At 38.7% G+C, this 25072-nt stretch overlaps 2 protein-coding genes across 2 annotated transcripts; one reads left to right on the top strand and one right to left on the bottom strand.

The window, feature by feature from the left end:
• The first annotated feature begins 498 nt into the window (after positions 1–498).
• Positions 499–5401, top strand: LOC118436026 (cholinesterase 2-like). The gene is made up of 9 exons (XM_035852889.1): positions 499–502; positions 3002–3106; positions 3193–3414; positions 3506–3672; positions 3772–4021; positions 4093–4199; positions 4657–4760; positions 4830–4994; positions 5175–5401. The coding sequence occupies exons 1-9, from the start codon at positions 499–501 to the stop codon at positions 5314–5316; spliced, it is 1266 nt and encodes a 421-aa protein (XP_035708782.1). The 3' UTR covers positions 5317–5401.
• A 5891-nt stretch (positions 5402–11292) lies between these two features.
• On the bottom strand, positions 11293–23379 carry LOC118433522 (deleted in azoospermia-like). Its single transcript, XM_035845516.1, has 5 exons — positions 22236–23379; positions 15344–15833; positions 15181–15243; positions 14469–14831; positions 11293–13771 (listed from the first exon to the last, which is right to left on the bottom strand). The coding sequence occupies exons 2-5, from the start codon at positions 15773–15775 to the stop codon at positions 13442–13444; spliced, it is 1188 nt and encodes a 395-aa protein (XP_035701409.1). The 5' UTR covers positions 15776–15833; positions 22236–23379; the 3' UTR covers positions 11293–13441.
• Positions 23380–25072: the final 1693 nt, after the last annotated feature.

The following is a 25072-nucleotide window of genomic DNA, read 5'->3' as shown; positions in this document are numbered from 1 at the left end:
TTACAAGAAGCCCCAACAGATCCTTGAGGGTTGCAGCCAGACAACTAAAAATTTCAAAAACCTATCTTCGCAAGATCATAGCCAATAAGTTGGGCTTCAAAACTTTCAACATTATAACCGCGCTAAAATACAAAGGAAGATAAAAAATCCGGGGCTAGAACAATTTGTGGAAAACTTGTTGAGAAAATGTTCAAATCGACTCCCAGAAGTTTCTCGTCGTGGATAATGAAAACTACAGCCCCGATGACCTCGAAGCGTCAACCGTGTAAAGTTCTGCTCATGTGGAAGTAAAAATGACGTTCGTCCGAAATATAAATGCAAAACCAAAGAAAATTTCCAATGAAATACATAAAATGGCTGGCGATCGGAAAAAATTGGAGCATCTCCAATCCATTCGCTCCCACGAAGAATATGAACTTTGGATTTTATTTGAAAGAATGTATCATCAAAAGATGGGCCCCCTCCATCAGAAACAAACACGTTTTATTTTGGTCTAACATGGGTACGTGCTAGAATGCCAAAATAGTGACAGGGTACCACCGAGTGGAAAAAACTTATTTCGTCAAGAAAAAGGACAACGGTCCAAACGTACCTCACTTGCGGTCCATTGAAAGATTTGGAGCATTAATTTAGAATCAATATACTCGGAAAAAAATGAGACCGAACAATTTTGAAAAATATCGACGGGTTATGGAGAAAACCATCATAGGAGTTGACGAAACGAGTGGCAAAGCGCTCATGAGAGGTGCTCGACAAAGCCTTCTCTCCGGGAAGGTGTATTTGGAGCAGTGAAGGATTAAAAAACTTCCGTCTAGTCATCGTTAGTATTGCACAAAAGTCTCATTACATTTGATTCGTGCATTCATTTTTTGCAGGTCAAAACATCTTGACACTTTCAATCAGTGACCAGTCCATACTTCGATTATTTTGTATTTAAATACAAAATACGAATTTTGTATTTTCAAAATACAATTGTATTTAAAATACATGCATTTTGACAATCCCTGATTGTGGGGCTCTATGACCACACAAAAAGTGTAGTAGGATTCGAGGGGCCAATTGTGTCCACCACACCCACTCAAAGGTGTGAAAGCTGTGAAAATTGTCGCACTTAAATCATCGCAAAAATTCGAGTTTTGCTAAGATTTCGAAAATATTTACATTTTTTTTAAATTTCAGATAGTGCTCTATAATCTTTCCAATAGCAAACTCAGCTTTTTTCAAATTTCGAATTTTTTTCGATACTTGCCCATAGTCACAATATTTTGAAAAATAAATTTCAAAAAAGCTGAGTTTGTTATTGGATATGATAGAGCAACTATCTGACTATCTGAGATCACAAAATGAAGATATTTTCAAAATCTGAGCACAACTCTAATTTTAGCGATGATTTAAGTGCCACAATTTTCGCAGCTTTCACGCCTTTGAGTGGGTGTGGCGTACACAATTGGCCCAATGGAGTCGAATCCTTCTTCGCTTTTTCTCTGGTCACAGAGCCCCAAAGGAACAAACACTAAAAAGGAGCTCCCACACTTGCGACCTTACATATTCTTCTTCGTCAGCTTCAGGTTGAAGCCGTCAACCGATGTTATTGTATTGTGATTGCATTTCTTGTCGTTCCTTAATGCACACATTTGTGTAATGTCATGAAATTAAGAAATTACGAAAAAGTAAAGAAGTTACAAAAATTAAAAAATCAAAAAACTACTACAAAAAACCAAAATATCATGAAAAAAAATATATTTTCTTAAAAAATGGCGAAATATTGCCAAAAATATTTATACAGAGCGTGGTCCAAGAAGCTGTATAAATATTCCATAATTTTTCTAGCCCGCAGGCGGAACTTTATGGGTTTGAAACTTGCTGGATGTGATGGTCCTTGTTCTTATCTTTAAGAATACATCGCTTTTTAGCCGATAAAAAAACTTCCAGGAACTTTTCTACGGTGTTTTTCTTCCACTGATTATTTTAGACGTTCCAAAGTATGCGAAAATTCGTAAATAGTCAAATGTAAAAATTGTCATTCCACGAAGAAACATCCGAAATAATCCAATCGATCAATGTCTGATAACCACCCTGATGTGTCTTGATTTTTTACGACTGCAGAACCAAAATTATCGTCGTCCGTTTTTGCGCACTGGTGAGATTTGTCTGCAGTAAGCGGAAAAAAGTTTGATTTCTCTCAATGCGTCGACCCACTGTAGGTCATGTTTGTTATAATATTTCCTAAATCAGTTTTAATGGTTCTCTGGATAGTTGATTTATTGCAATCTAACCATTGGACCGTGCTGCATTGGGATAAGGAATCTTGGTGGTTGGTTAAGTCAGATAAACCAAATTTTCAGCTTTTTCGGGCGTTTAGCATTGCGTAGTTTCTCAGTGGTAACAATGATATTAGACCCTTGGATTTACCTTGCATACGTCTACCAGGTACCACTCTATAAATTAATTGCAAATTCATTCCATGGCAACATACTTTAAGCTCTTTTTATAACGTTTCCCGTGAAAAATCGACTGGAACAGCCCTTCACTGGTACCTGTCCTTCACCTGATCACCGTGGGAGCACTTTTGAAATTAGGTTTACAAAAAAAATCACAAAACTATTTTCTGAGTTGCTCTCCACGATTTGGGCTTCAAATTGGAATTTTATTATCCCGGCATTGAAGTAGGGTGGCTTAAACTTTTATACAGCTTCTTGGACCACCCTGTATTTACGAAAAGTCCAAAATATTTTTTAAAATTGAAAACATTTTTTTAATTTTTGATAACCACAAGTGTTGATAAACAACCCTACAAAGTTTGGGGGTCGACGTGTTCGAAATGAAAAAGTCATAAATAAATAAATATTCGGGGTATGTTAATAATACATATAGTAGTAGCACACGCACACCATGTTTTTTTTCTAAATGAAATTTTATGAAACATTTAAAAAGTGATAGTTTTTTTCTACATATCTGAATTTTGTAGTTAATTCTACCTTTTAAATTTTGATTTCAACAGGAGGGTCGTTCAAACGTTGGACTGCCTCGGTGTTTAACGGCGACCGACTGATTGACAATCACCCGATGGTGGTTGTCTCAGTGAATTACCGGATTGGCATTTTAGGTAATATTTTGTGAATTGCAGTTCTTAGAAAAATGGAGTGTCCAAAATTGTGTCGTCTTTTTCTGAGCTAAACAATATGTGTTTAGGTTTTCTTACGCTGGATTTCGACGAGGCCCCCGGAAACCTGGGACTCTTGGACCAGTTGACGGCCTTAGAATGGATAAAGTCCTATATTCACCACTTCAGAGGGGACCCCAATAACATCACGTTGTACGGCGAAAGCGCCGGCAGCGCGAGCGTTGCCTATTTGGCAGATTCGTCTCTTACCAAGGATAGAGGGCTCTTTCACCGAGTGATTCAATCCTCAGGTGAGCTATAAAACTACAAATACAATTGTTAATTATGTTTCTTGAGTTAAAGTTGAATGATAAATCTTAGTTTTTATCCTAATGCACGTAGGCGACAACTGTGCTGGATGGACGATAAATTTGCGGGCTTTAGAACAAAGCAAGGCGTTCGCAATTAATGTTGGTTGCGATTATGAGACGAACCTAGACATAGTTAACTGCCTCCGTGGTCTGACCATTGAAACTATACTGGCCGGGTACAATGACAGCAGTTTTTATGTAAGTACTTACACGTACATTTCAATGCATGAGTTTTTAATAAATTGACATTTAATACTGGTTTGTAATTTATGTGTCTTTAAATTTTGAACACAACAGACGGCGCCCAGCATCCAGAACAACCCGCTGGTCAATGACGCCTACAGGATTGTCCCGAAACATCCTCTGGACAACGACCCAGAACAAACGAGGAGTCGTGTCCCCTTGTTAATCGGGGGAAACAGGAATGACGGGACGTTCCTCTTATCACGATATGTTGAAGCAGTTCTCAAGCCAAACAACCACCATCTTAACGTTACGTATTTACGCAACATCTTTTTGCAAACTCTCCTAAATTCGTCGCACTTTGGTGAGTCCAAGGGGGGTTTACGTCCAATTTTGGTACATAAATTTGACCATGTTTCTCATGTACTGTTGCAGGAATTAACGACACTCCAATTGGGATGGTGGAGTCCATCATTGCCTCCTTCCTTAAGGAACACAGGATGGGTGTGAATTTGACCGTCATGGGACAGGCCGTGTCCGACGTGAGAATAATTTACAAAATTTTAAGAATTTAGGCATATAATTTTTTTTACTTGTACATGAAAACGTACTGGTCGTTAAAAACGAAAATTGCAAGCAATCAATTAATACAAACCCACACTAATATACTGTTGTATTGTGGCTGGTTTGAGCAGGTTCTTAATTTCATTGCAAAATAATCAATAGTAATAATTTCCTCTCATTTTCTTGAATAGCGAAAGTAATTTTGAGTTTGATTATTTTCTACTAAAACGAAAGTGAGACTCACGAATAAATTCTCCATTGTTGATTAGAAATCATGTCCATTGTTAGTAAGAAATTGCTCTGAAGTTCGTATTACACATGCAGACTTATTGTTTAACAAAGTGGGCTTGTTATTAGTAAATGTTTACCTAGCATAACTCCAACAAAACAAACTGCAAAGAAATACTGACGATTAAAATATTTTGTTCTCCACAGATCTATTCGACCTTCTATTTCAAGGCCCCAGCCCTTCATAAGGCTAAATCACATGCCCTGTTGGGGCTGAAGACCTACCTTTACTCCTACGAATATGAAAGCTCGTAAGAACTTCAATGAACAAATAGATATATTTACGAAATTTTCGAACTTGTAATATGACGATCCTGCAGGACCCACGTCTTCTACGAGGACCTCGGAGGAATTCCCGAAATTTTGCCTGGAGTTACTCACGCGGATGAACTGAATTACATTTTCAAGTTTAAAGACTTATCGGAAGAAGAGAAGCTTTTTAGCGAGCGCTTGATCAATACGATCTATAGGTTCATGGTGCACGGGTAAGCTCATCGGTGGCAATTTAATAGTTAATACTTATCGAAAAGAGTTCTCGTGTACTTGTTTTTTTCGGTTTCACGTGTAACGCTGTTGTATTTGCATTAAATAATTTCTACTTAATTCTCTGGCCCGAATTTGACTTGAAGTGTACATCAGTTTAACATTATGAAATATTATTACAGAGATCCTGGTGCACCTGACGACAAGGAAGATTTAAACCAGGGGCCATGGACCCCAGTGACAAACGAAACCTTCGGATATACAATAATAAATTTTACTATGAGGGCCGGATCCCATTACGGCCAAACCTTCCACACGGTCTAATTTAATAGATGGCTTGAACAATAAAATTAATATAGATATTTATATGTACTCTTCATTAACCTGAAACTTGTGAAGAATAAGTACATTAATTACTTCCTGGTTTATAATACTTAAATAATGTTTCAAAAAACGAATAAAAATTATCAGCAAAATTTTATCAATATATGTTAATAAGTCTTTACGATTAAATATGTACCTATTTAATGTGCAAATGTAGACGAATCTCTATAAGTGAATAAATACAAATAAGTGCCTATGTTCATCTTCATAATCCAGCATTTTAAGATCAAATACCATAATATTTATATTGTACAAATTAGTGAGGTCATGTTTAGCCAGAGAAATTTTTCATGTAGAAACGCTGTATGTAAAGTTGTTCGTTACAAACATTTACAATACTATAAAGTTGAATCTCATCGGAATCTTCATTCATAACTTATAAATGCGTACCGTGGAAAGTTTGGCAAAACAACAAATGCTCCGGTCATGAATCATGAAGAAGATTACTTTCGCCTATAAGAATACTGTATTCCAAAATTTCCACAATTATTGACAATAGGGAATTGAAGTCTATAATTAACGCTAATACAGTTAATAATAATTAATATAAAGTAATACGCTAACGTATGTATGCAACGGAAAAGTCAATTCTCAAAAATGTAGACCCTGCCTTCTAAAACTGCTTGCCTCTTCACCCGGATGAACCAATTCGATATGGATAATTAAGAAATACATCTTGGAGTACAATATTCTAATCTCAATTTAATGACGGATTTTTTGAAACATACTATTTTGCAAAACTTAAAAATAAAATGTTTCTTACACTTAATGAAATACTTAGATACATGCATAATATTTATATGAAAAATATGCAATATATGTATTCGTAAATAAATAATTTTTAATTACATAATTATTTTTAGAATCATTATGCATTGTTGCATTTTACTGCGTCCTGTTTCCCGTTGTTTTGTATACACTTTAAGAATGAATTCTGTAAATTGTTCTCCTTATTTGCAACACATTTTTGCTCGTTTTTTTCGTTTTTGACGACTGTATACCTTACCACCATATACTTCCATCAACACTCAAATCCAAAAAGGTGGAAATTAGTCATGAATTTGGCAGTGATCTGTGTAATTACTGTTCTTTTACAAAGCACGGTTTGTACAAAAAAATCTCTTAATTTGTATTTTCCTTGTTTCTATCTAATGAGAATTATCTGGATTTCCATGTGTGCAGCTCGCTTCTCCTGAAGGAGACATGTTTAGCGCTGCGATGCAAGGATCATCCGTGATGGCGGGGATGGCCAGCGCTGGGATGGGGGCAGCTACAGGTGGGGGCGCCGCTGGTGGGAGCGACATGATGGGTCAACAACTCTTCATCCGCCATCCCGGCCTGGAGCAGATGATCAAGGACAAGATTGCCACCATGCTAACGGCTGAGCAAGCCAAGGACGTCCAGGCAGGCAAAGTGGTCATTCTCGATGCAGGGATGGCAAAGGAGGTCATAATTCCTGGAGGAATGTATCACATGTTTCGAGCAGAAGTGGCCAAGTTGATCTTTCACATAAGGTTGAAACATGTTCTTCCCTATACTTTCACAGTGGAGAAAGTTGTCGGGCCGAAGGATGCGTCCGAGGCGATGACGGACTTTGATAAGAGTAAATGATAAAGTGTAAAATTTTCTGATTTTCTAAGTGGATTGATGCGAATAAAATGAGAATACGGATAATCAGAAAAATTGTGATTTAAAGTGCACTCACATTTTAAATGTACATATTTATGTAGCTAAGAGTATGCTACGAATGAAAGTGGCAGTTGGTTTATTGTCTGTAAAAAATGAATGGTAACAGGAAATTTGGTGAAATTTATATAAATTATAGATGGGGACTGTAGCTACTTATAATTGTCCACCAATGGTCGAAACACTCCATTCCTTCCGATTGAGCGAAGCTTATTGCGAACGGTCGCCATGAACGCTTTGCCACTGGTTTCCCCAACGAGTTTTATTATTGCCGTCATGACCTGTATAAATTCTCGCAAGTTTTTGGGTGGTTTTTGTCTATTGGAATATTATTTCTTGATTAGTGCCAAAAACAGTTCAATTGGACGAGCTTGAGGGATATTTTAAGCGTCGTCTCTTTTTTCAACAAAATCGATATTTTTGCTTCGAAAAAAGTCGGTCACAATCTTGTCATAGTCGGATGTCGTCATGTCCATGACATGCTTGTTTTTGATGAAGGGGGTCAATCTCTTTATGATACATCTTTCAATTAAAGTTTAGAATTCAAAGTCTTGCAAATAATAAATAATATTTCTTGAGAAAAGCTATGTCCACTCTCTTCACTACTTTCACCGATCCCAGGAGGGCAGGTCGGCAAACTGATTTTTTGAAATCTGCATTTCCGCGTTCCTCGTATCTGTCCAGTACTCGGTTAATTTTGTTCCGATGCATTCCTCCATTTTGAACAAAATTGTGAGTGTTTTTTCGATTCCTGAAAAAAATATTTTGGTACGTTTTGGCAAAACCGTTTTGCGACTTTGTCGGAATTTTTTGCTATCATTTTAGAACGAATAGAGATAACGGGTTTTGGTTTTTGAATTCGGAAAGCTGGTTAAATTCCGAATGAGACGTAATAGGCTTGCAAAATTGAACATGTCTCCTACAACAATTAAGCGAGCGTAACAAACTGCCACTTTCATTCGTAGCATACTCTTAGTTTATAAATACTTATGAGTGCAATTTCTATTTGAATTTATTTAAATCCAGACAAATTGACGTAAGTTTGCAGGCTTAATTATTCCGCATTAACTTGGACAACATGCACACCACCGAATGGGAGACACGTTTGGTTTCACTTTCGACGCGGTGTCAGTCATTCCAGATGTCTCGTTGAGATTGATGTTGATCCAGTTGCATAGATAACCCGTTTGTGCAGGGGGATTGCCACCTTGACATTGGCATTGGCCTTCCTTCACGCAGACGACCTTAAATGCGTACTTGACAGTTTTTGAGGTCGTCTCGGTAACCTGGGCAGAAATACAAAATACGTATGTGGATTTCACAATAAGTTAGTTACATATGTAAATTAGTTAATTATCGTACAACAGGACCGTCGTAAGTGCACCGATCTGGAGGACAATTACACCTAAAGGCATAACCAGAAAACGGGGTGTCACTTGTTGGATTTTGATTGGGTTGACAAACGCCTGTCAAAAAAATCTAGGTGAATAAATTTCCGAATTTGTAAAAAATGTTGAACTTATACATCTATTTTACACCCACCCCCACACGTTGGACCGCATAAATAATCTCCTCCAAAATCGACCCCTTCTCCAGCCCCTGTTTTGACAAAGTCAATCCCTGTCACGTGGTCGGCTCCTTTGCACTGCATTTTTCCCATCTCTTGGTAAGCTTGGGCTCCTCCTGGGGCGGACTTGACCACCGTGCTGGCCCCCATCGCACCGGTCGCAACCATCATCTCGGGTCCTTTCATCATCATTCCAGCTCCCATTTGAAGCATGTCAGGATTTGGCGGATATTGTGCCTGGTTTTCATTTGGGAAAAAAATGTTAGGCTGAATTTGGTATAAATTAGATATTTAAAATAATTTACCGTAGATTTCGCAATGAAAAGTAGAAATATTTCTAGGCGAAATACTTTCCTAGTCATCGTTTTGGCTTGGGCTCAATATCATGAAATTATTTTTTTAATTGGAGGTCAGGCTTTGATTTGATAGGGAAAGATTTTTGTCATAAAATTGTGTTGCCCATCCATTGAATGCGGGCTAAAAATCAAGTAGGTATTGTGTCACACTTTTTATGTATGCATACAAAACGATTGTAAACTTTTTAATATTTCCTCTTCGCAAAATTGACAAAAAAGAATAAATTCATGTTTTTTTTTCTATGCCAACACGATGGCCAATTGCATGGATTAAAACGTGGACATTTAATTTAATGGCTAGTTTAATTTATGATCACTTCTTGTACCATATTTTGGCCAAAAACTAATCTTATTTCGAGCGGAAATCAAACTCGGCTTGCATAAGGCAATCTTCTGTGCCGGGTGTTATGCAATGTGGCCACTGAAATTTTGCAGCCTCATTTACTCTACTTTCTCTCTCTCTTTCACTTCATTTCGTATCATTTACGACGTGACGTTAAGTGCGAAACAGCCGGTTGAGCTGTTGAATTTTCCGCTTAACATGATTTTCCCTGCAGTAATCTGGTTTCATAAGGGTGTTGGCTTTCATGTTTTTCCTGTTATGATCCAATCCACGTCGGAACACTGCTCAATAGTCTCTCTCAATTTTAATATTGTTTTAGTTAAATCAGAACAAAGTGGGTACAGATTGCAGTGAATGTGCATACATGTAACTAACCATGCCGACCAGATGCGTTCCCATCCACTTTGCCTCGTAAAAGTTAAGTTGTTTCTTGGGAGCAAAACGTGAGAAGTGGAATTGAGTGGTTAACTTCATATTTTCAGTGTGTTGGTGACTGCATATTTACATATGTATGTATGTAGTCACTCGGTTGGGATGGAAAGTTGGTGAGTTTGTGTGCAAAACTGGTGAGATGAGTAATATGTAGAAACCAAATATGGTGGAAAAGTGTAGAATTTGACGAGGTTTAAAGTTGATTAATGATTCAAAGTGTTTAAACATGGAGATTAATGGATTGGAAAATGTAATATGCGATTAATGCTTATTAGTTTGATTTGTAACATATGTATTTTCTTGATTTTTGGCAAAAAATGGCAGAGTTATGCGTGAAATTTGTTTATTAAGTTGTTTTCATAATTCTTTGCGTTTCATTTACTTCAAAATACAGAAAAAAACAGGAAAGAATTTTGGGAAGGATGTAGCAAGTCTATTTTTACGAGAATGTGTAATACATACACGCGTGAAATCAAGAAATCTTCTTACACATTAATTTTCCTCCCCGTGTCTCCATTACCCTCGTTTTCCTCCCGGCAAGATATTCATGACATGGAGAACAAGGAGTGAGCATAAAATTTCCTACATGCCAGCACTTTCACTCTGCAACAAAATTCCTGTTTTCCAAGGAAGACCCTGTTTAGACACGGAAAGAGTGAAAGTATCGCCTCCCATAAAAAGCAGTATTTCCCTCCAAGGTATGCGCCCCTTCAACTTCTTGGATTAAAAATAACAGCATTTTCCTTTTCCTTGCATGTTTTTTTAAAAACAAATACAAAATCATGTCCAGAGATGATATGCACACAGGTATTGTTTTTTTAAAGGAATCCCTTTCACGAACTGGTAAATGTACAGGACGCATTTTCCTTGTTAAATTTTATTTAGTTGGAATAAATAAAATAAGCAGGGCAACCATTGTTTTACGGATTATGTGCGGGCAGGTCGGGTTTTGGTGGAGCTGGATATTTTATGTTATGCTCGTACTTACTTTGGATCCCAACGACTGCACTAGTTTAGCTTAGCCGTGGAATGTATGTACGTACATATTACAGGTTTTCATGACCATGGAAACTGGAGAAGCTCCTTTTCCCTCCCTCATTTTGTTCATGGTACAGTTGGCCGCTTCATAATTTCTGTCCGAACCAAAAAGCGGTAAATCCTCACTAACTTGTTTGTGTTATTGCGATCGAGGCGAAATTTACTTGGACCTGGGAAAGAAAGGAAAAACACGATGCACATTTCGGCGTTATTGGAACACAAGGAAAACTCTTTACGGTTTACTTAGTTACTTACTTTCTCCATAATAAATGGTTAGGAGGAGAGAATTGCGTTCACCCAGCCAAAACTGAGGACAGCCCTTTAAAAAGGACGGGGAAGAGGGACGATTTGGCCAGGACGGGATTGGAATTGAAGAAATATTGGGCAATGATGCGAAATGGGAGAGTTGGCTTTTGTGTTAGGGGGACATTTCACTTTTTTTGCTGAAAGTGAAAGCCTGGGAAATATTTTTCGGAATAAAATGACCAGATAGATTTGATTTAGAGAAGAATTAAGATTTAATAAATACGGGGTGCTCATTTACAAAATCAGAGAAGTGTATTACTAAATAGATACCGATTTTCTAGAGGTTTTGTTCATTTCTATAGATTCACATGTGTTGGAGTCTTACTATTGTAAAAGAATTAGAAATCTACATTGTACAAAATAATAATAAAATATCGCTATTTTTGGTAATTAGTTAACCCAAAGTTTATGACATTTTACTTAATTTATCCTTGGTCTTACTCTGTATTACGTATCCTACAAGGTTTATTTATGTACGAGAAAAAAAATGTGCATTATACATATTTTATATTTTTTGGCACTCAAGGTTCAACCTTTTCATCTTTGTCATCGTTACAGAACGATTCCCATTTTAATTTATAACCATACGCGTCCATAGTTCTTATGTATGTTAATTAATCTCGGAAAAAATCGAGTTTTTTTTAATCCAGCAGTATTTCATACCGTAAAAACTAAATTAGTCTATTCCCTAGATCCCAATCAGCAGCAGTATCTTCTCCCTTTTTTCATTTCATGGAGATTAAAAAAAGATACGTATCCTCATGACGTCATGTACTTACTTACATCTCTACCAATTAACTTTTCACAGATTGGCCAACTTTCTGCCAAAACTTGACGAATTTACGCGCCACGACAAACTAGCTCTCTTCATATTCAAAGTAAGGAAATAAATTTCCGGAATTCCTTCCTCTCTGGCATCCCTTTTAAAATATTTTGTATGTATAATGTGATTCCTCCCACTTGGTGAAGAGCAGCACACCAGGCAGGACCATTACATGTGAAGAAACATCCCATATTTTGTCCACCGCTTAAAGAAACACACATTCCCCTCCTGCCTCCAGCAAGTCGTCGACTTCTCCAGGAATGAAAAAGCAAAATAAAATACTCTGTATTTTTTATTTCCTTTATTTCTGGCAGGGCGGAAGAAATAGTAATATTCTGTGAGACTGGCTCCCTGCCAAAGCCAGAATACTCCCGTCCAGCCTTCCCCATCCAAAAGCTTTCCCCATCCATCCCAAATCCAGCTCTTCCCATAACTTCCTTAATTCCACGACTACATACTTCCTTCTCCTTCCTTCTCCAACCCAGTGCAACATGAGGGCCAAAACTTGCCTGGTTCGTACAGATTTTGGCTCCGTTTCACCCATAAGATTTGCTTTTTGGTGTTTCGGATAAGGTAAGTATTACAGTTAAGTAACCACGTCGCAGTAGAAGCAGACACACAAATCCAATCCACACCATTGAGTCAAGTCTGCTGCGAAATATCGCGTATGCATCGTTACCAATTTGGCAGGATAAAGGCAAAGCACACAATAAAAAGGCGATCCCGTGGTACGAAGGATTTAATGAAATAACGGGAAAGTGAGATACAGAGGTTCGAGTGCAAAAGTGTAATTGCAGACACAGAGAAACCGAATTGTTCATACTTTACGGCTTGGCTTTTAGTCCGGAGATTGTTAGCTGCATGTTATTAAAGGCAGGGAATTATGGCCGCCACGTTCGAAATTGCGTACGTACCCCATCGTCGTCCTTTTTATGGTGACGTATTTTTAAATTAAGTAGGTTACGGGTAGCCTGATGCCACTAAATAGGATGAGAATATGGGGATGTAAAATTAATTGGATTGTTTAATTACGATGAGAGTTTAGTCTCTGGCGTTTCGAGCGATTTTTGGTGAGATTGTTCGCTCCGCTATTACAAAATTATGGCGTGAATATGAAATTGATTGCGGATTTATGTGAGTGGAAACCTTTCATGAGATCAACGCTGCTGTTTAATGGAGGGGAATCCTTAATGGGGGCAATTTCGATTTTGAGTAATGATTACGATACAATAATAATTATTAGCACTTTCTCTCCCATTTTATGCAGAGATTTGTATAGAGCACCGTCATGTATGTACATACATACATCATTAATACTGCACAGATTAATCGCTATGTGGATGTACCTAAATCGAAGCACTTAATTAAAATACGATCGGTTTTTACGACCCATTTAGATTTTATGGAAAGTGGAATGTTTTATGTGGTGTTGTGCAAGAATAATAAAATTAGTGTGTAGGTAACTACATTCGTATGTACGTACGTATAGACGTCGCTTATCTGGTGGGCTTATCTTAATGTGGCGTGGAGATGAGTGCATTGCTGAAGTAGAGGAGTGGGTCCGGGTGTTGTGGGGTGGCCGACTGTTCGCTCAAGTAGGGGTGGTGGTGGGGCTGGTTGTGGTGGTGGTGGTGGTGGGAGGAGGAGGTCGCGTGCTGCTGGGTCGAGTAGTGGTGGTGGTTCGTGTTGCTGGGGTGCACGGGGGGCAGTTGTGGGGGCCCCATGGTGCTGGCCTGGTGGTGGAGACGGGCCCAGTGCGGGAGCGAGGGGGATGAGTGGGGCAGAGCGAAAGTGGGAAGGGCAGATGTCACAGAGGTCGAGTTCCAAGGGTCACCTTGTATAGACTGGAAAGAAAAGCAGTGATTTTTTAGTGGTCTGTTTAGTTTTGATGATTATAGTTGATAAGTAGTAGCCCTACTGGTAATCAAGGACATTGACATGAGTAGAGGCTGCTCATGGATGAAATTCAAAAGAATGTTACATAGTAAATTGTGTAAATTGTGCAACCTTGCGCAAATTACGTTGTCATTAGAAATTAGGATAAAAATCCTTGTAAGCTTACACAGTCATGTTTTATTTTATGAAAGTTTGTAGGATACTTTGAGACTGTTAATTAGTTACGTAATTTGTTACTTTGTAAATTTTAATTAATACTGGTGTGAAAAATGCAGTAAATTCGTGCGAAAAATACTGCACAATTTATTCAATACATGGGTGGCATAAGTCATTAGTAAACTCTTGTCTTGTACATGCATGATGTTGCAGTTGCAGTTCTTTGAAGCATCGTAAGTTACGATTCGTAACACTGTAAAATCCTCAAAATTCCGAAAATGCTTCTAAAATTTTGCAAACTTCTCTGGAAAATTAGCACTGTAAACTGATTTTGGAGAATTTGTAATGTCACCAAGTCCTGTGTGAACTGCTTCATTTATGCAGTTTGAATAAATACTTCGTGACGTAGCAAATGTTATCTAAGATTATTACGTTACGTTAAGATCGCTAACTGCCTATTGTTTACAATGAAAAATAACTCATTCTCACCTGCGGCTGTTGCTGATACGGATTAAGTCCAAATGGGAGGAAAATAATGCTGCCGTTGGGACCGGGTAAAGCCTGCCCGAGTCCGAGACCGTTTGGCGTCGTTGGCGTTCCTCCCGCACCCCCCGCAGCGAAGAAAGGGAAGGGATTGTGGGCGCCTGGGTAGATGAAGGAGGAAGCGTCGGGCAGTGCTGGGTGGTGGTGGGAGGCGCCCTGAAAGAGAAAGTCCGTTCCGGTTGGGGTGGTTCCCCCCGTGGGAAAGTAGAAGGGGGACTCGACCAGGGTTGGGGGAGGTGAAAGTGTGGTAGATGCAGACCCTGAGGGGGAAGTTCCATAGTAGGAACACCCCTGACGGGTGAGTACAGGCTGAAAAATTCACATTTGATTGTTTAAAATGGATGTCAAATTGTTTAAATTTGGTGACAATTGAGTACACAAGTGTCTCGTTACAATGGGAAATTTTGCAAAGGGAAAAATTTTATAAGCTTTTGAAAAGCCCATAAATCTCCATTAGTTACGAGGATTTGGAATCGAGAATTCTATGGATTATTCAACTTCAAAACTGATGGAATATAATGACAAAGTTTTAAAATGATGAATTTCAAAGGCAAAACTTAGGCAACTAATGGAAATTTACGATTTTTTCCCATTGGAAAATTTTCCATTGCAGCAAGACTTTAAACCACCCCAAACAGAAAATTGCAGTCGCACTTACCTGTTTCTTAACGGCGGGTGCAATATTTAATCTCCGATCTCGATGAACAATTGGGGGTAATTCCTGCAAAAGTTAAGAAATAATTCAAATTATCTGCTCAAAAATATTCATTCAGCACACACTCCATACTTTTCTTGCGTTAATACATTTATAACTTCCTCACCCTATTATTCATCGCTGTAAATAATCTCCTCGCCTCATCCTCCGTCTCATATGTGACGAAGCCATAACCCTTCGAGATCCCAACCCTGTCGAGAATAATCTTCGTTCCCCGCACGGATCCATACTTGGAGAAGAGCGTGGCCAACTCTGACTCCGTCGTGTGGGTCGAAATGCCCCCGACAAACACTCTGTTCGGAATTAGCGTCCCATACTTTGGAATAAGTGTAGGTTCACAGGGCGTCGAGGATGTCGGGAGTTGCATCTCTGTCTCCGTCGGGGTCACCGGGGTCACAATTTCCGTACTGCTTTCACTCGTCGCTACTTGCTGTTCCTTCGTCGTCGTCGGGGTGGGAGGAGAACCTGTGCCGTCGCAGGTGGCAGGTGGGACTTCATTTAATGCACTTCCCTTCATTTCTGCACTTATCGGACTCATAGTAATCTCATCCGTGGCGACGTGTCCTTATCACCATGAAGTTTCCATGATTGTACAACTGAAAAGTGAAAGTTGTATAATAAATCATTTCACTTTTTGGTGCAAAAATTCATTAAAAGCTTAATGAGGAACTCTTTCTGAATGTGTAATCATCATTATGTTCGCCTCGTGCCGACTTAATAAACGGGAGCGAGAGGTCGTAATGGGTTCGAGTGAAATGAGGTGAATGTGTGTGCATGCATGTGACAAAATCTGGCTGGGTGAAAGCAGCAGCAGCAGGATAAAATTATATATGCTGCTAAGTAAGCAGATGAGTGTAGATATGCTGGTGAAAGCAACCGTGAATTTGGAATTTCTCATTGAAATCAAAATTCAAAGATGGGAATAATATCGTGTTTCGAGCAGGCGGAATTAATAGCAGCGGACGGAGGGGTGTGATTATTCGCCTTATTAGCATAAATTTCTCCTAAGGTCACAGATGGGGTGAAGTGTTGTTATTGTATCGTATATTTTCTTTGAGAAACTTCCCCTCCACAAAAACTCGCTACTTTCGCGAGAGTATAAGTCCCAACGTTATGGAGATGATGATGATCGTCATCTTTTTCGCCTCCTCGAATATTTGGTGTCATTACTTTCAAACTATTATTACTTGACTGACTCGGGTTTGAAAGTAGGGCTAATTCCCATTCAATTACGACTCGCTTCCCGTTCCACTCCGTCTCAATCTGATTATGGTTATTATGGAGGGTCATAATTTTACGAGGGAGACGAAAATGAGCCAACTTTCTCTTCCGGATGCGATGCGGTGGGGTGGTGTGTCAAGTTTGAATTGGCTCAATTACAGTCTCAAAATTTTGAGACTTTTCGAATAGAAATTTTGATATCAATTTGCAAATGTAATCTCCGTGCGAACAGGGAAACTTATTTCGATAAGGATGAAATATTTATCACAGATTTTATACACCGGGTAATGGTGGCGAAATTTATGCGAATTTCTCAACGTTTTTGACAAGATTTCTGCACTTAAAACCCGACCTTCTAGTTCCCTACAATTGTCAGAGTCAACCAGGCGAAACAGAAATGTTGGACTATACGACATCCATCCAATCCAACCATTTATTCTATCTGAGCTACTGCTTTCTCTCTTATCTCTCCGCAGTTTGTTGGCTCCTGGTAAGTGCCAAAATGGGCAGCGTAGTAGTAGGGCCACCAAACCAGTAAAGCCGTAGTTGTAAGTAAGTAGTAGCAGAGACTCGTAGCTGGATACTGGCCTCTCGTCTAGTTAACTAAGAACTGGAGAAAGCGGAGAAAGCACCAGCAGCGACAATGACACAAGAAAGAGAAGCGAATTCCACTCGTCCGTAAAATGAGCCACAAAACTTTCACTATTCTCTCGTGACACGTTTACTCTGCGAGAAGAATAAGAATGAATTCAAAAGTGGGAACGAATTTGGCTACGCAATTTATAGCCGCGTTCTTCTTTTATAATCCAGACTTGTGCATACATAGGAATAAAAATATTTGGTCTATATTTTTTTCCTACAAAGGGCAACCTAATACAATAAAATCGCAATCCTTTGTGCACGTGTTTAGTTTAGTGGTGTCCCATCCCCTCCTCGGAGGAGTAAATGAATGTATGGATGGACGTATTCCCCTATCACGAATAACATCTTAATGACGCAATTAACTTGAAGAGGGGGAAAAGAGATGCGAATTTTATTCCAATTGTTGTAGAAACTATGTCGTCATGGATGCGGTGAAAGAGGACAAACAAAAACGGCTCACTTGGGAGAGACAATTTCACAAAGAGGAAATGGATCCGTGTAAAATAAGGTGATGTGATGAGTCTCGTTTTGTTTTGTAATTTTGGAGTGGAAACATTAATCTCTTTTTTGTAGGGGGATAAAATTTTCTGGCAACTGGAAGTGAAAGATATCACTTGAGAATCGAATTATTTTTCTATCTCTTCTCCTCTCTTGGAAACCAATTAGACAACAATGCTCACAATTTATCGTCATTACATTACTTTTTCCAGGGTGAGATGGATGGCTATATTTCTTGCCCAAAAGTGAGCCAGCCGAAACTTTGGGAAAGTGAGAATTTCTAGTTTCTACCCGACAATAAATATCTTCAAGATATATGAATACACCAGGAAAGGAAAGTAATGGAATCACAAACTACCACGACCCTTTCTCGGTCTTGAAACGACTCAACAATTCTAAAATTTAAACGAGATTCGCTAAAATTTGCTTAAACATCTCGCGTCTTCAATTTGTGATATCTTTGTCTTTCCATTTTCCCGGACAGGATTAGAATTTTGAGTAGATATTCCAACTAAACTGTGGGTTAAATAAAGCGAATTGGTCCGTGTGACTCTGCTGCTGCTGCTGCTTAGTTCACTTTCACTAAAACGAAACGAATCTCATCACCACATCTTTGACGACGATGAGAAGGAGGCGGCGGCGATGGCGAGAGGGCGAAGCAACTTCAACTCCAGATCGAACACAAGTCTCGATTTCACTTTCACTTCCCCTCTCACAAAACAAACCCCGTTAATTCAAAAGTTTGCGACTTTACTTAGTTGGCTAGATGGAGAATTCAATAGATTTTGTGAGAAGGGATGCGGAAGAAGAATAGGAATGAATTGCTCCTGGGAATAGTAATGACGGATTTATATTTTACCCAGTGAGATAGATGATGATGATCCGTGAAATGGGGAATCAGCACTATTTATTGTGCTACTGCTCCTACTGGGTTCCATGTACGTATGTGTGTGTGGGATTTATATAATTTTAGAAATGTTTTTTGCCCACTTCTGTTTTTGGCAAAGTGTTTGGATTCATATAATTGGTTGCAGGGTGGGGAAGAATAAATGAGTCGACTTTCACCATTTGAGCGCAAGGAAGTGAAAGTGGAGTCACATTTCACCCGGTGCGTTGTTGATGTGGAATCAATACGCCATAAATTGCAGGGGGAGCTATCTATCTATCTCTTACTCGCCTCATAAAGCAGGAAACGTAGTAATTCTTTGGCCAAACCACATCTACCACTAGCACCGTTTCCAAAGATACGGCTGCATAGATACCACCACTTGAATCAAATCTTGGTCCTTGTCACCTCCTAAAATTCCAATTTCCAATACCTACAAAAATTTATGGCTCATCTATCACCTCCACCCACCACGAGAGAAAAGATCACAAGAAAACAGCCTATAGGACGAAATACTTGGAGAGAAAGTGAAACGCGATAGGATACACGGGGGAATGTGACACATTTTTTATTGAAGAAATTCCTTAAAAAAAGGTGTACTCCTCCTCGCCTCACAACATAAAATGAAAGTGTACGTATGTATATACAGTCTTAAACTTTAAGAAAGGAGGGCACACAATCTGATCTTTTTTTAGTGCGAGAGAAACCACAAAAAAATAGGAAGTGTTGATTTCCTCGAAAGAATTGGCAGAAATGAAAATACTCGAGAATTGTACACTGATCGGTGTAGTCTTCTTATCGTAGCGAAATGAGTGAGTGAAAGTCGGCAGAAATGCGTATTATCAAACAAATCACACCCTTCCTCCTTTCCCGAGATAATAAATGGTACTTTGAAGATGATGATGAAGAAGCTTGTCTTGTGTTGTCTGTCTCTCGTAGTAAAAGGTCCGCCACTTATTAATACCACGTTCAAGTGGCAGCGCAGCACTGGCTTTGGTGGCCAAGGGAAGAAATACGTGCCCAGACTTTTAAACAGCTCCATGGACCAAGAATTCTTACACAGATTCAATTCACCAAGTTGTCACGCGAAAGAAAAAAATAAGAGAAAGTGAGTGAAAGTACTTTTTCTCTCCCTGTGTGTGTATGCGTTACTTATTGGTGGTGGACAAACGGGAAGACTTTTCTCAAATTTGTTTGAATTTGACTTTAAAATTCACCCATTTGTGAACCACGGCGGATAAAGTGAAAAAAAAACTGGGAAAACACATAATGATGAATTGTGACTGGAAAAGTGTGTCTTTGACAGAAAAGAAGAAAAGCCAAGTCGTCAGTCTTCACTCAAAGTCATTTAGTGTCAGAAGAAAGATTGGCACACAGACGTGCAGAAAAAGAGGACGACGGAGGGAAACAAATGCGATTTCGCACTTAATTTCGCCTTTCATTAAAAATCTTGCGCCCGTCAGTTACCACTTGGCGAGGAATTTGCGGATTTTTTTTAGCAGATTCGGCCAACTTTTTGGAAAAAATCAACAGAATTTGCGATATTTTGAGAGTGCCATACTTATTTAAACGACGTGACAATGAAGTGCTTTCACTAATTGCGAAATAGTGATGATACTGACTATACAGGAATTCATAATGGAATCTCTTTATCTCCATTGTGCTCAACTTGTCAGGCTTAATTCTTCCTTAAAACGGGCTAACAAAATACGACGAGGCACTGATGATAATGCTGATTCCGTCCCTAAACTTTGCCTCCTTCCTCTGGATTAAAAGTTTTCAGGAGAAAAGAAGATGTTCTCTTCGCATAAGTAACTCCAGTCTGACTGGGAAAAGTGTTAAAGTTGTTTAATTTGTGGGTTTTCTTAATCCTACTTCCCGTCCCGGCCCGACTCAAGTTTTAGAGAGGAGGATGGCGAGATTTAAGTTTTATTATGTCGAATTTGAGGTGACAGTTAGTTAAGGAAGAATAATAAGCAGGTTTAATTTCACTCGGCACCAAGTGAAATGTTAATTTCGGAGAAATCTCAATCCCCCTACGTATTTTGGTATACTGGACGCTAGGAATTTTAATTGGACGAGGAAAAACAAATGGAAATTTTGATGATAGATAGGGTTTTGTAAATAGTTTTAATCAGGAATTTGACATGATTATTGGGCCTGCGGCTGGTCGGAATACATAGATTTTATCTTGGCTAATTGGATGGTGGCGAGACAAATAAAGTGGGGTACAAGAAAATTGGGTAATTAAGAGGACAATTGGATCCGATGGGGAAATTGGATCAGGGAAAGCACAAAGAAATAGTGGAGCAGATCGAGGCCATGGACGGATGCAGAGGCAAAGTTGGATTTCTGATTAAACAAAACTGAGATTGTGTTTCCCATTGTTTTTGGAAGGGAGAAAGTTTTCCTGGTTTTATAATTATTTGGTTACATTGAAGGAATCTAAGAGTTATTTTTGAATTCCTTATGTTACTTGATTTTCAAAATTTTCGAAATTTATCAAGCACAAGAGCCAAGATCCAAAAGTGTCCTCTCACCAGGCTAAAAACTTTGCCATGTTTTCCTCCAAACTGGAAACGGGGACGTTTCCCCAGTGTGGCTTAATCTTAATAAAGCTTAACTTCTCTCATGCAAAACTCCTCAGGAAAAGAGACAACAGTTGATGATAAGGAACAGTGGAGGAGGCAGAGTCGGCAGAGATATTGAAAATGAGCGGATTGGGACGCAGCACAAGAAAATGGGAAATCCGTCCAAATCAGTCTTGCCTACTTTCTCTCTGCACGTCATCCAGAAATCAAAAAGTCAAAGGCTTTCCCCTACTTTTTGACATGCATGGAAAGAGAAAAGAATATTCCACTTTAAACAACCTAAGTGTATCAAAATTTATGCAGACACACAAACGATACAAAAAATTGGGAGAGATTGAGATTGGGAAAAATGAAAGCAAGTCAAATATCAGACCAAGAAAAAAAAATTGGGGAATCTTTCCGTACATGTAAATTTAGGCGATCACTTTCTCCAAAAAATCTCAAGTCTGATTTGATACAGGAAACAATTTCCATATCCTTTTGACCTTTCCCTTTCAATCCAGGAGCTTTCACTTCATTTTTGATCTGAATTTTATTCCTGGCAAAAAAGGAGGAAGGTGTCGATGACTAGAAATTGACCAAACATTTTTTTTCTGTCAATCTATCTAAATTCAAAACACGGTGTAAAATTTGTCCGCTTTGATTTCAGAGATAGATTTTTCCCCTCGCATAAAGAGAAAGTGATACATTTTGTCATAACTCGACATGACGCTAAGCAACAAAGCCACCCACCCTTCGAGACAAGACAACTCAATGGAAAGGAAATCAGCAGGGTGTCCGTTTCCTCTGTAGCAACACAACAACCACCGAAAAGTCTAAGCCGTGCACTCTCAAAGTTTACGTTTGTTTAAGGATTGAGGAGAAAGCAGGGAGAAAGTTGAAAGTACACTAAGACGCGTCCGGTTTCTTGTTACGAGCTGAGAAAAGATATCTTGTGCATGCATAAGTAAACAGATCGCGGTTTTGTGTTACGCCAGTCGTCTGACAACGGCACGGACGGACTAAGATTTGATGTGTCACTTTATTTTATGCCTTGTGCACCCTAGTCAACGGCATGATTGCTAAATATTTATTCAGCCATGGACATACATACGCGTGTGTATGTGTAAACTAATAATTGCGAAGTTATGGGGCTGGCTTAATGAGAAATATTGTCTCACCTGGTGAAATAAAGTGGTTCCTTACGGGGCAAACTTTTGCAAAATTGGGTACTCAAATTCGCTATGAATAACACGATTCACTCATTTCGTTCCGTTTTTAAGTGCACAATGAATGGCGTGAATGGAGGTAAATAATTAAACTTGTGTTAAAATGGAGCCAGTTTAGGACCGCACTTTAAAAACTTGAAACCATAACGTGGTTTTATTATGGGACACTTTTATCTCAAAGCGGTGGTGCAGAAGTTTGTCGAGAAGACCACTTTCACCCGAAGCTGCCACGATGGTACTGGAACGGATTTGATATTTTTCAAGCCTCCAGTTCTCCAGGAGTGAAATGATGGCAAGTTGGCTGGAGAAGCATGAAATCTTTCAGCTCGGGTAGGACCAACGCTTACTCTTTTGCTGCTGGTTCGTTCCGCTCTGCCCCGATTTGAGGAATGGTCCTCGACTGTGGGCCCAGTTCCATTTATTTTAAGGCAAAGTTTGGCTGGATTGCCGATTTGCGTTGTGAACGAGTATCTATGATGCTGCTACTGCTGCTCTTACCCGACGACTGTAACTTGTACACTTTTGTACTCCAGAATACGGACAATTGCCATGACACTCTGAGTAATTTGGGGACAAATTTATAATCTGGAACTAGACTGCTTACTTTATATATGATTGCACTACCGATTTGGTAACACCCGTGAGATCGTAATTTCGAATGGACTGGTAACTGTGTAAATTCGGATTTATTTATCATCGATGGGTGACAAAGTTAAGAGCAATAGTCACGTATTAACAGTAGCGTTTGTCACCGAGGTATGTAACACATAAACTTTGCAACTCAACCGATTGGCAACGCTTTTACACCAATCGGTAACATTAGAGATTTTGTAAATACGAAATTCCATCTTATTTTCATACTAGTGATACCTAAGTATTTACAAACTAACGGATACACCCTCTAAAAATTTTGTTCCCAAATTCCTAAGAGTGGAGGCACACACTACCCGGTCTAGTTTTCTTGAGCAGCCAGACATACCGAAGAAGAAGAAGAATAAAATGAGAGAGCAATTCTCTGACTTGAGTTTTTGACTAGAAGCTGGGTACACGCGGACAGAAAAAGTTTTGTGACTTGTTTTTATTACGGGTTGTTATTTACTGCAGGGTTGAAAAGAGTAGGATCAAGCATGGTTTGCAGTAAAGAAGGAAAACAAGGCTAAAATAAAATTGTTTGTTATGTTCTTTGGTGGTGGCTAAGAAAAAAAAGTTGTTTGGATATGCATGAGAGTGTAACTGTAAAAAAGACGACACGATTTTAGAACCGTACATATTAAGCAGTTGTAAAAAACACGACCAACATCTTAATTTTAACGAGGGACTAGAACATTAAGATATGCGTAATGAGGCGGCTACATGGATTTTTTTGTGGCGAAATGCTGATTTTTTTTGTTACGTTTGCATATTTAGTGTGGTTTTTGGGCAAGTATTTTTGCATGGAAACATGGAACTGTCCCAGAGTTTACTGAGCTGGTTATTCTTTGTGGGTGTGCTTCGAGGACAAGTTTATGCAAGGGATTTATGTGTAAAGTCACTCCCACCACTTTCTCCGTGACTTTGTAACAACTTGCTTTACAAGGGAGATAAAGTGTCAAGGATTTAATGAGGATGTTTAAGATTTATGTGGTATCGATGATGAAAGTTTGTTTGTCCTTTGGTTTTGGGACAAGTTTGAGGAAAATTGTGTGTGTGGATATGGAAGAACACATTCCAGTCGACTGCTTGATATAGATGTTGGTTGTTTCCGAAATGGGATGAATGTGACAGACGTTTGGCTCGGGTCGCGAGATATTTTCTCCTCTAAAAGGGAATGTAACATCAAAGGGGAATTTATGACGGGAGCATAGGAACAGTGTCAACTTAATTTGAAACCTTTCACTCAGCAAGAAAACAGATTTGACGGGAGGAGGATTTCTTTTTTGAATTGAATTGAAGTTTTATTATACTGGCTTATTAGTACAAGAAATACAAAAACTTATGCTTAACACTAGAGAAGGGGACTCTAAATTAAACATTTAGACAAATTAAAGTAACTTACTTGCCTAGTTTCGTCAGTTTACATCCTCTCTAAGCCAATACTTATACAATCAAATTATAATTTAGCAAGATGAACAAACAAAACCATCTCGCAGCTCAAAGGAACGCGACAAAGTTGGTTGCATACCAAGACTGGCTGAGTTTGTAAATTTAGATACAATTACGATTTCAAATCATTACCCAATTATAATTTATATCAACTTACATTTTACTTAATTACTTAAATTATATTTGTTGGAAAAATTGCACCAAAAAACCAACTTAATTTTGACATACAAACCAATTTTGATTCCCCAACCAACCGAGTGGATACAGGCAGAAGCCAGGTGGTAATTCTGATCGTAAAAATACATAAAAATACGATTTAAAAATACAATTTTTGACTGAAATGGTTGTTCAGTTTGATAATGAGGGATTTTCACACATTGCCAATTAAATTTGAGGTTATTACCAATTAGAATTAATTAAATTAGATTAAAAATAAATAAATTTAGAGGAGCTCGTGCAAGAGCAAATCCTCCTCGGTTGGCGCGCTGACGGGGAATGAATTTTTACTTTTTAGGAATGAATGAATGAATTTTTGAATTTTTGAATGAAGGAAGGAATGAATTTTTACTTTTTTGGGATTAAACTGAATGAATGTGGTATGAATTTTATTTCAAATTGTGGATCCCTCAAATTGGGCGAATTTTGAAGGGAAGGTCTTTAGAGAAATGTTGTTTTGTGGGGGTCGAGGAAAAGTTGAGTATGAAGAA

The sequence above is a fragment of the Folsomia candida genome, unplaced genomic scaffold (assembly GCF_002217175.1).
Source record: "Folsomia candida strain VU population unplaced genomic scaffold, ASM221717v1 Fcan01_Sc001, whole genome shotgun sequence".
In the NCBI taxonomy this organism is placed as follows: Eukaryota; Metazoa; Arthropoda; class Collembola; order Entomobryomorpha; family Isotomidae; genus Folsomia; species Folsomia candida.
This window is presented reverse-complemented; position numbering and strand designations above follow the sequence as displayed.

What these genes read in the sequence shown, in the direction of transcription:
- LOC118433522 (XM_035845516.1), bottom strand. Translation starts at nt 15,775, where the DNA reads ATGAGTCCGATAAGTGCAGAAATGAAGGGAAGTGCATTAAATGAAGTC. An exon ending in TTACAGCGATGAATAATAGG is followed by an intron (nt 15,244 to 15,343) that starts GTGAGGAAGTTA and finishes TAACTTTTGCAG; the next exon opens with GAATTACCCCCAATTGTTCA. An exon ending in CACCCGCCGTTAAGAAACAG is followed by an intron (nt 14,832 to 15,180) that starts GTAAGTGCGACT and finishes TGAATTTTTCAG; the next exon opens with CCTGTACTCACCCGTCAGGG.
- LOC118436026 (XM_035852889.1), top strand. An exon ending in CCGAGTGATTCAATCCTCAG is followed by an intron (nt 3,415 to 3,505) that starts GTGAGCTATAAA and finishes TAATGCACGTAG; the next exon opens with GCGACAACTGTGCTGGATGG. An exon ending in TATAGGTTCATGGTGCACGG is followed by an intron (nt 4,995 to 5,174) that starts GTAAGCTCATCG and finishes ATATTATTACAG; the next exon opens with AGATCCTGGTGCACCTGACG.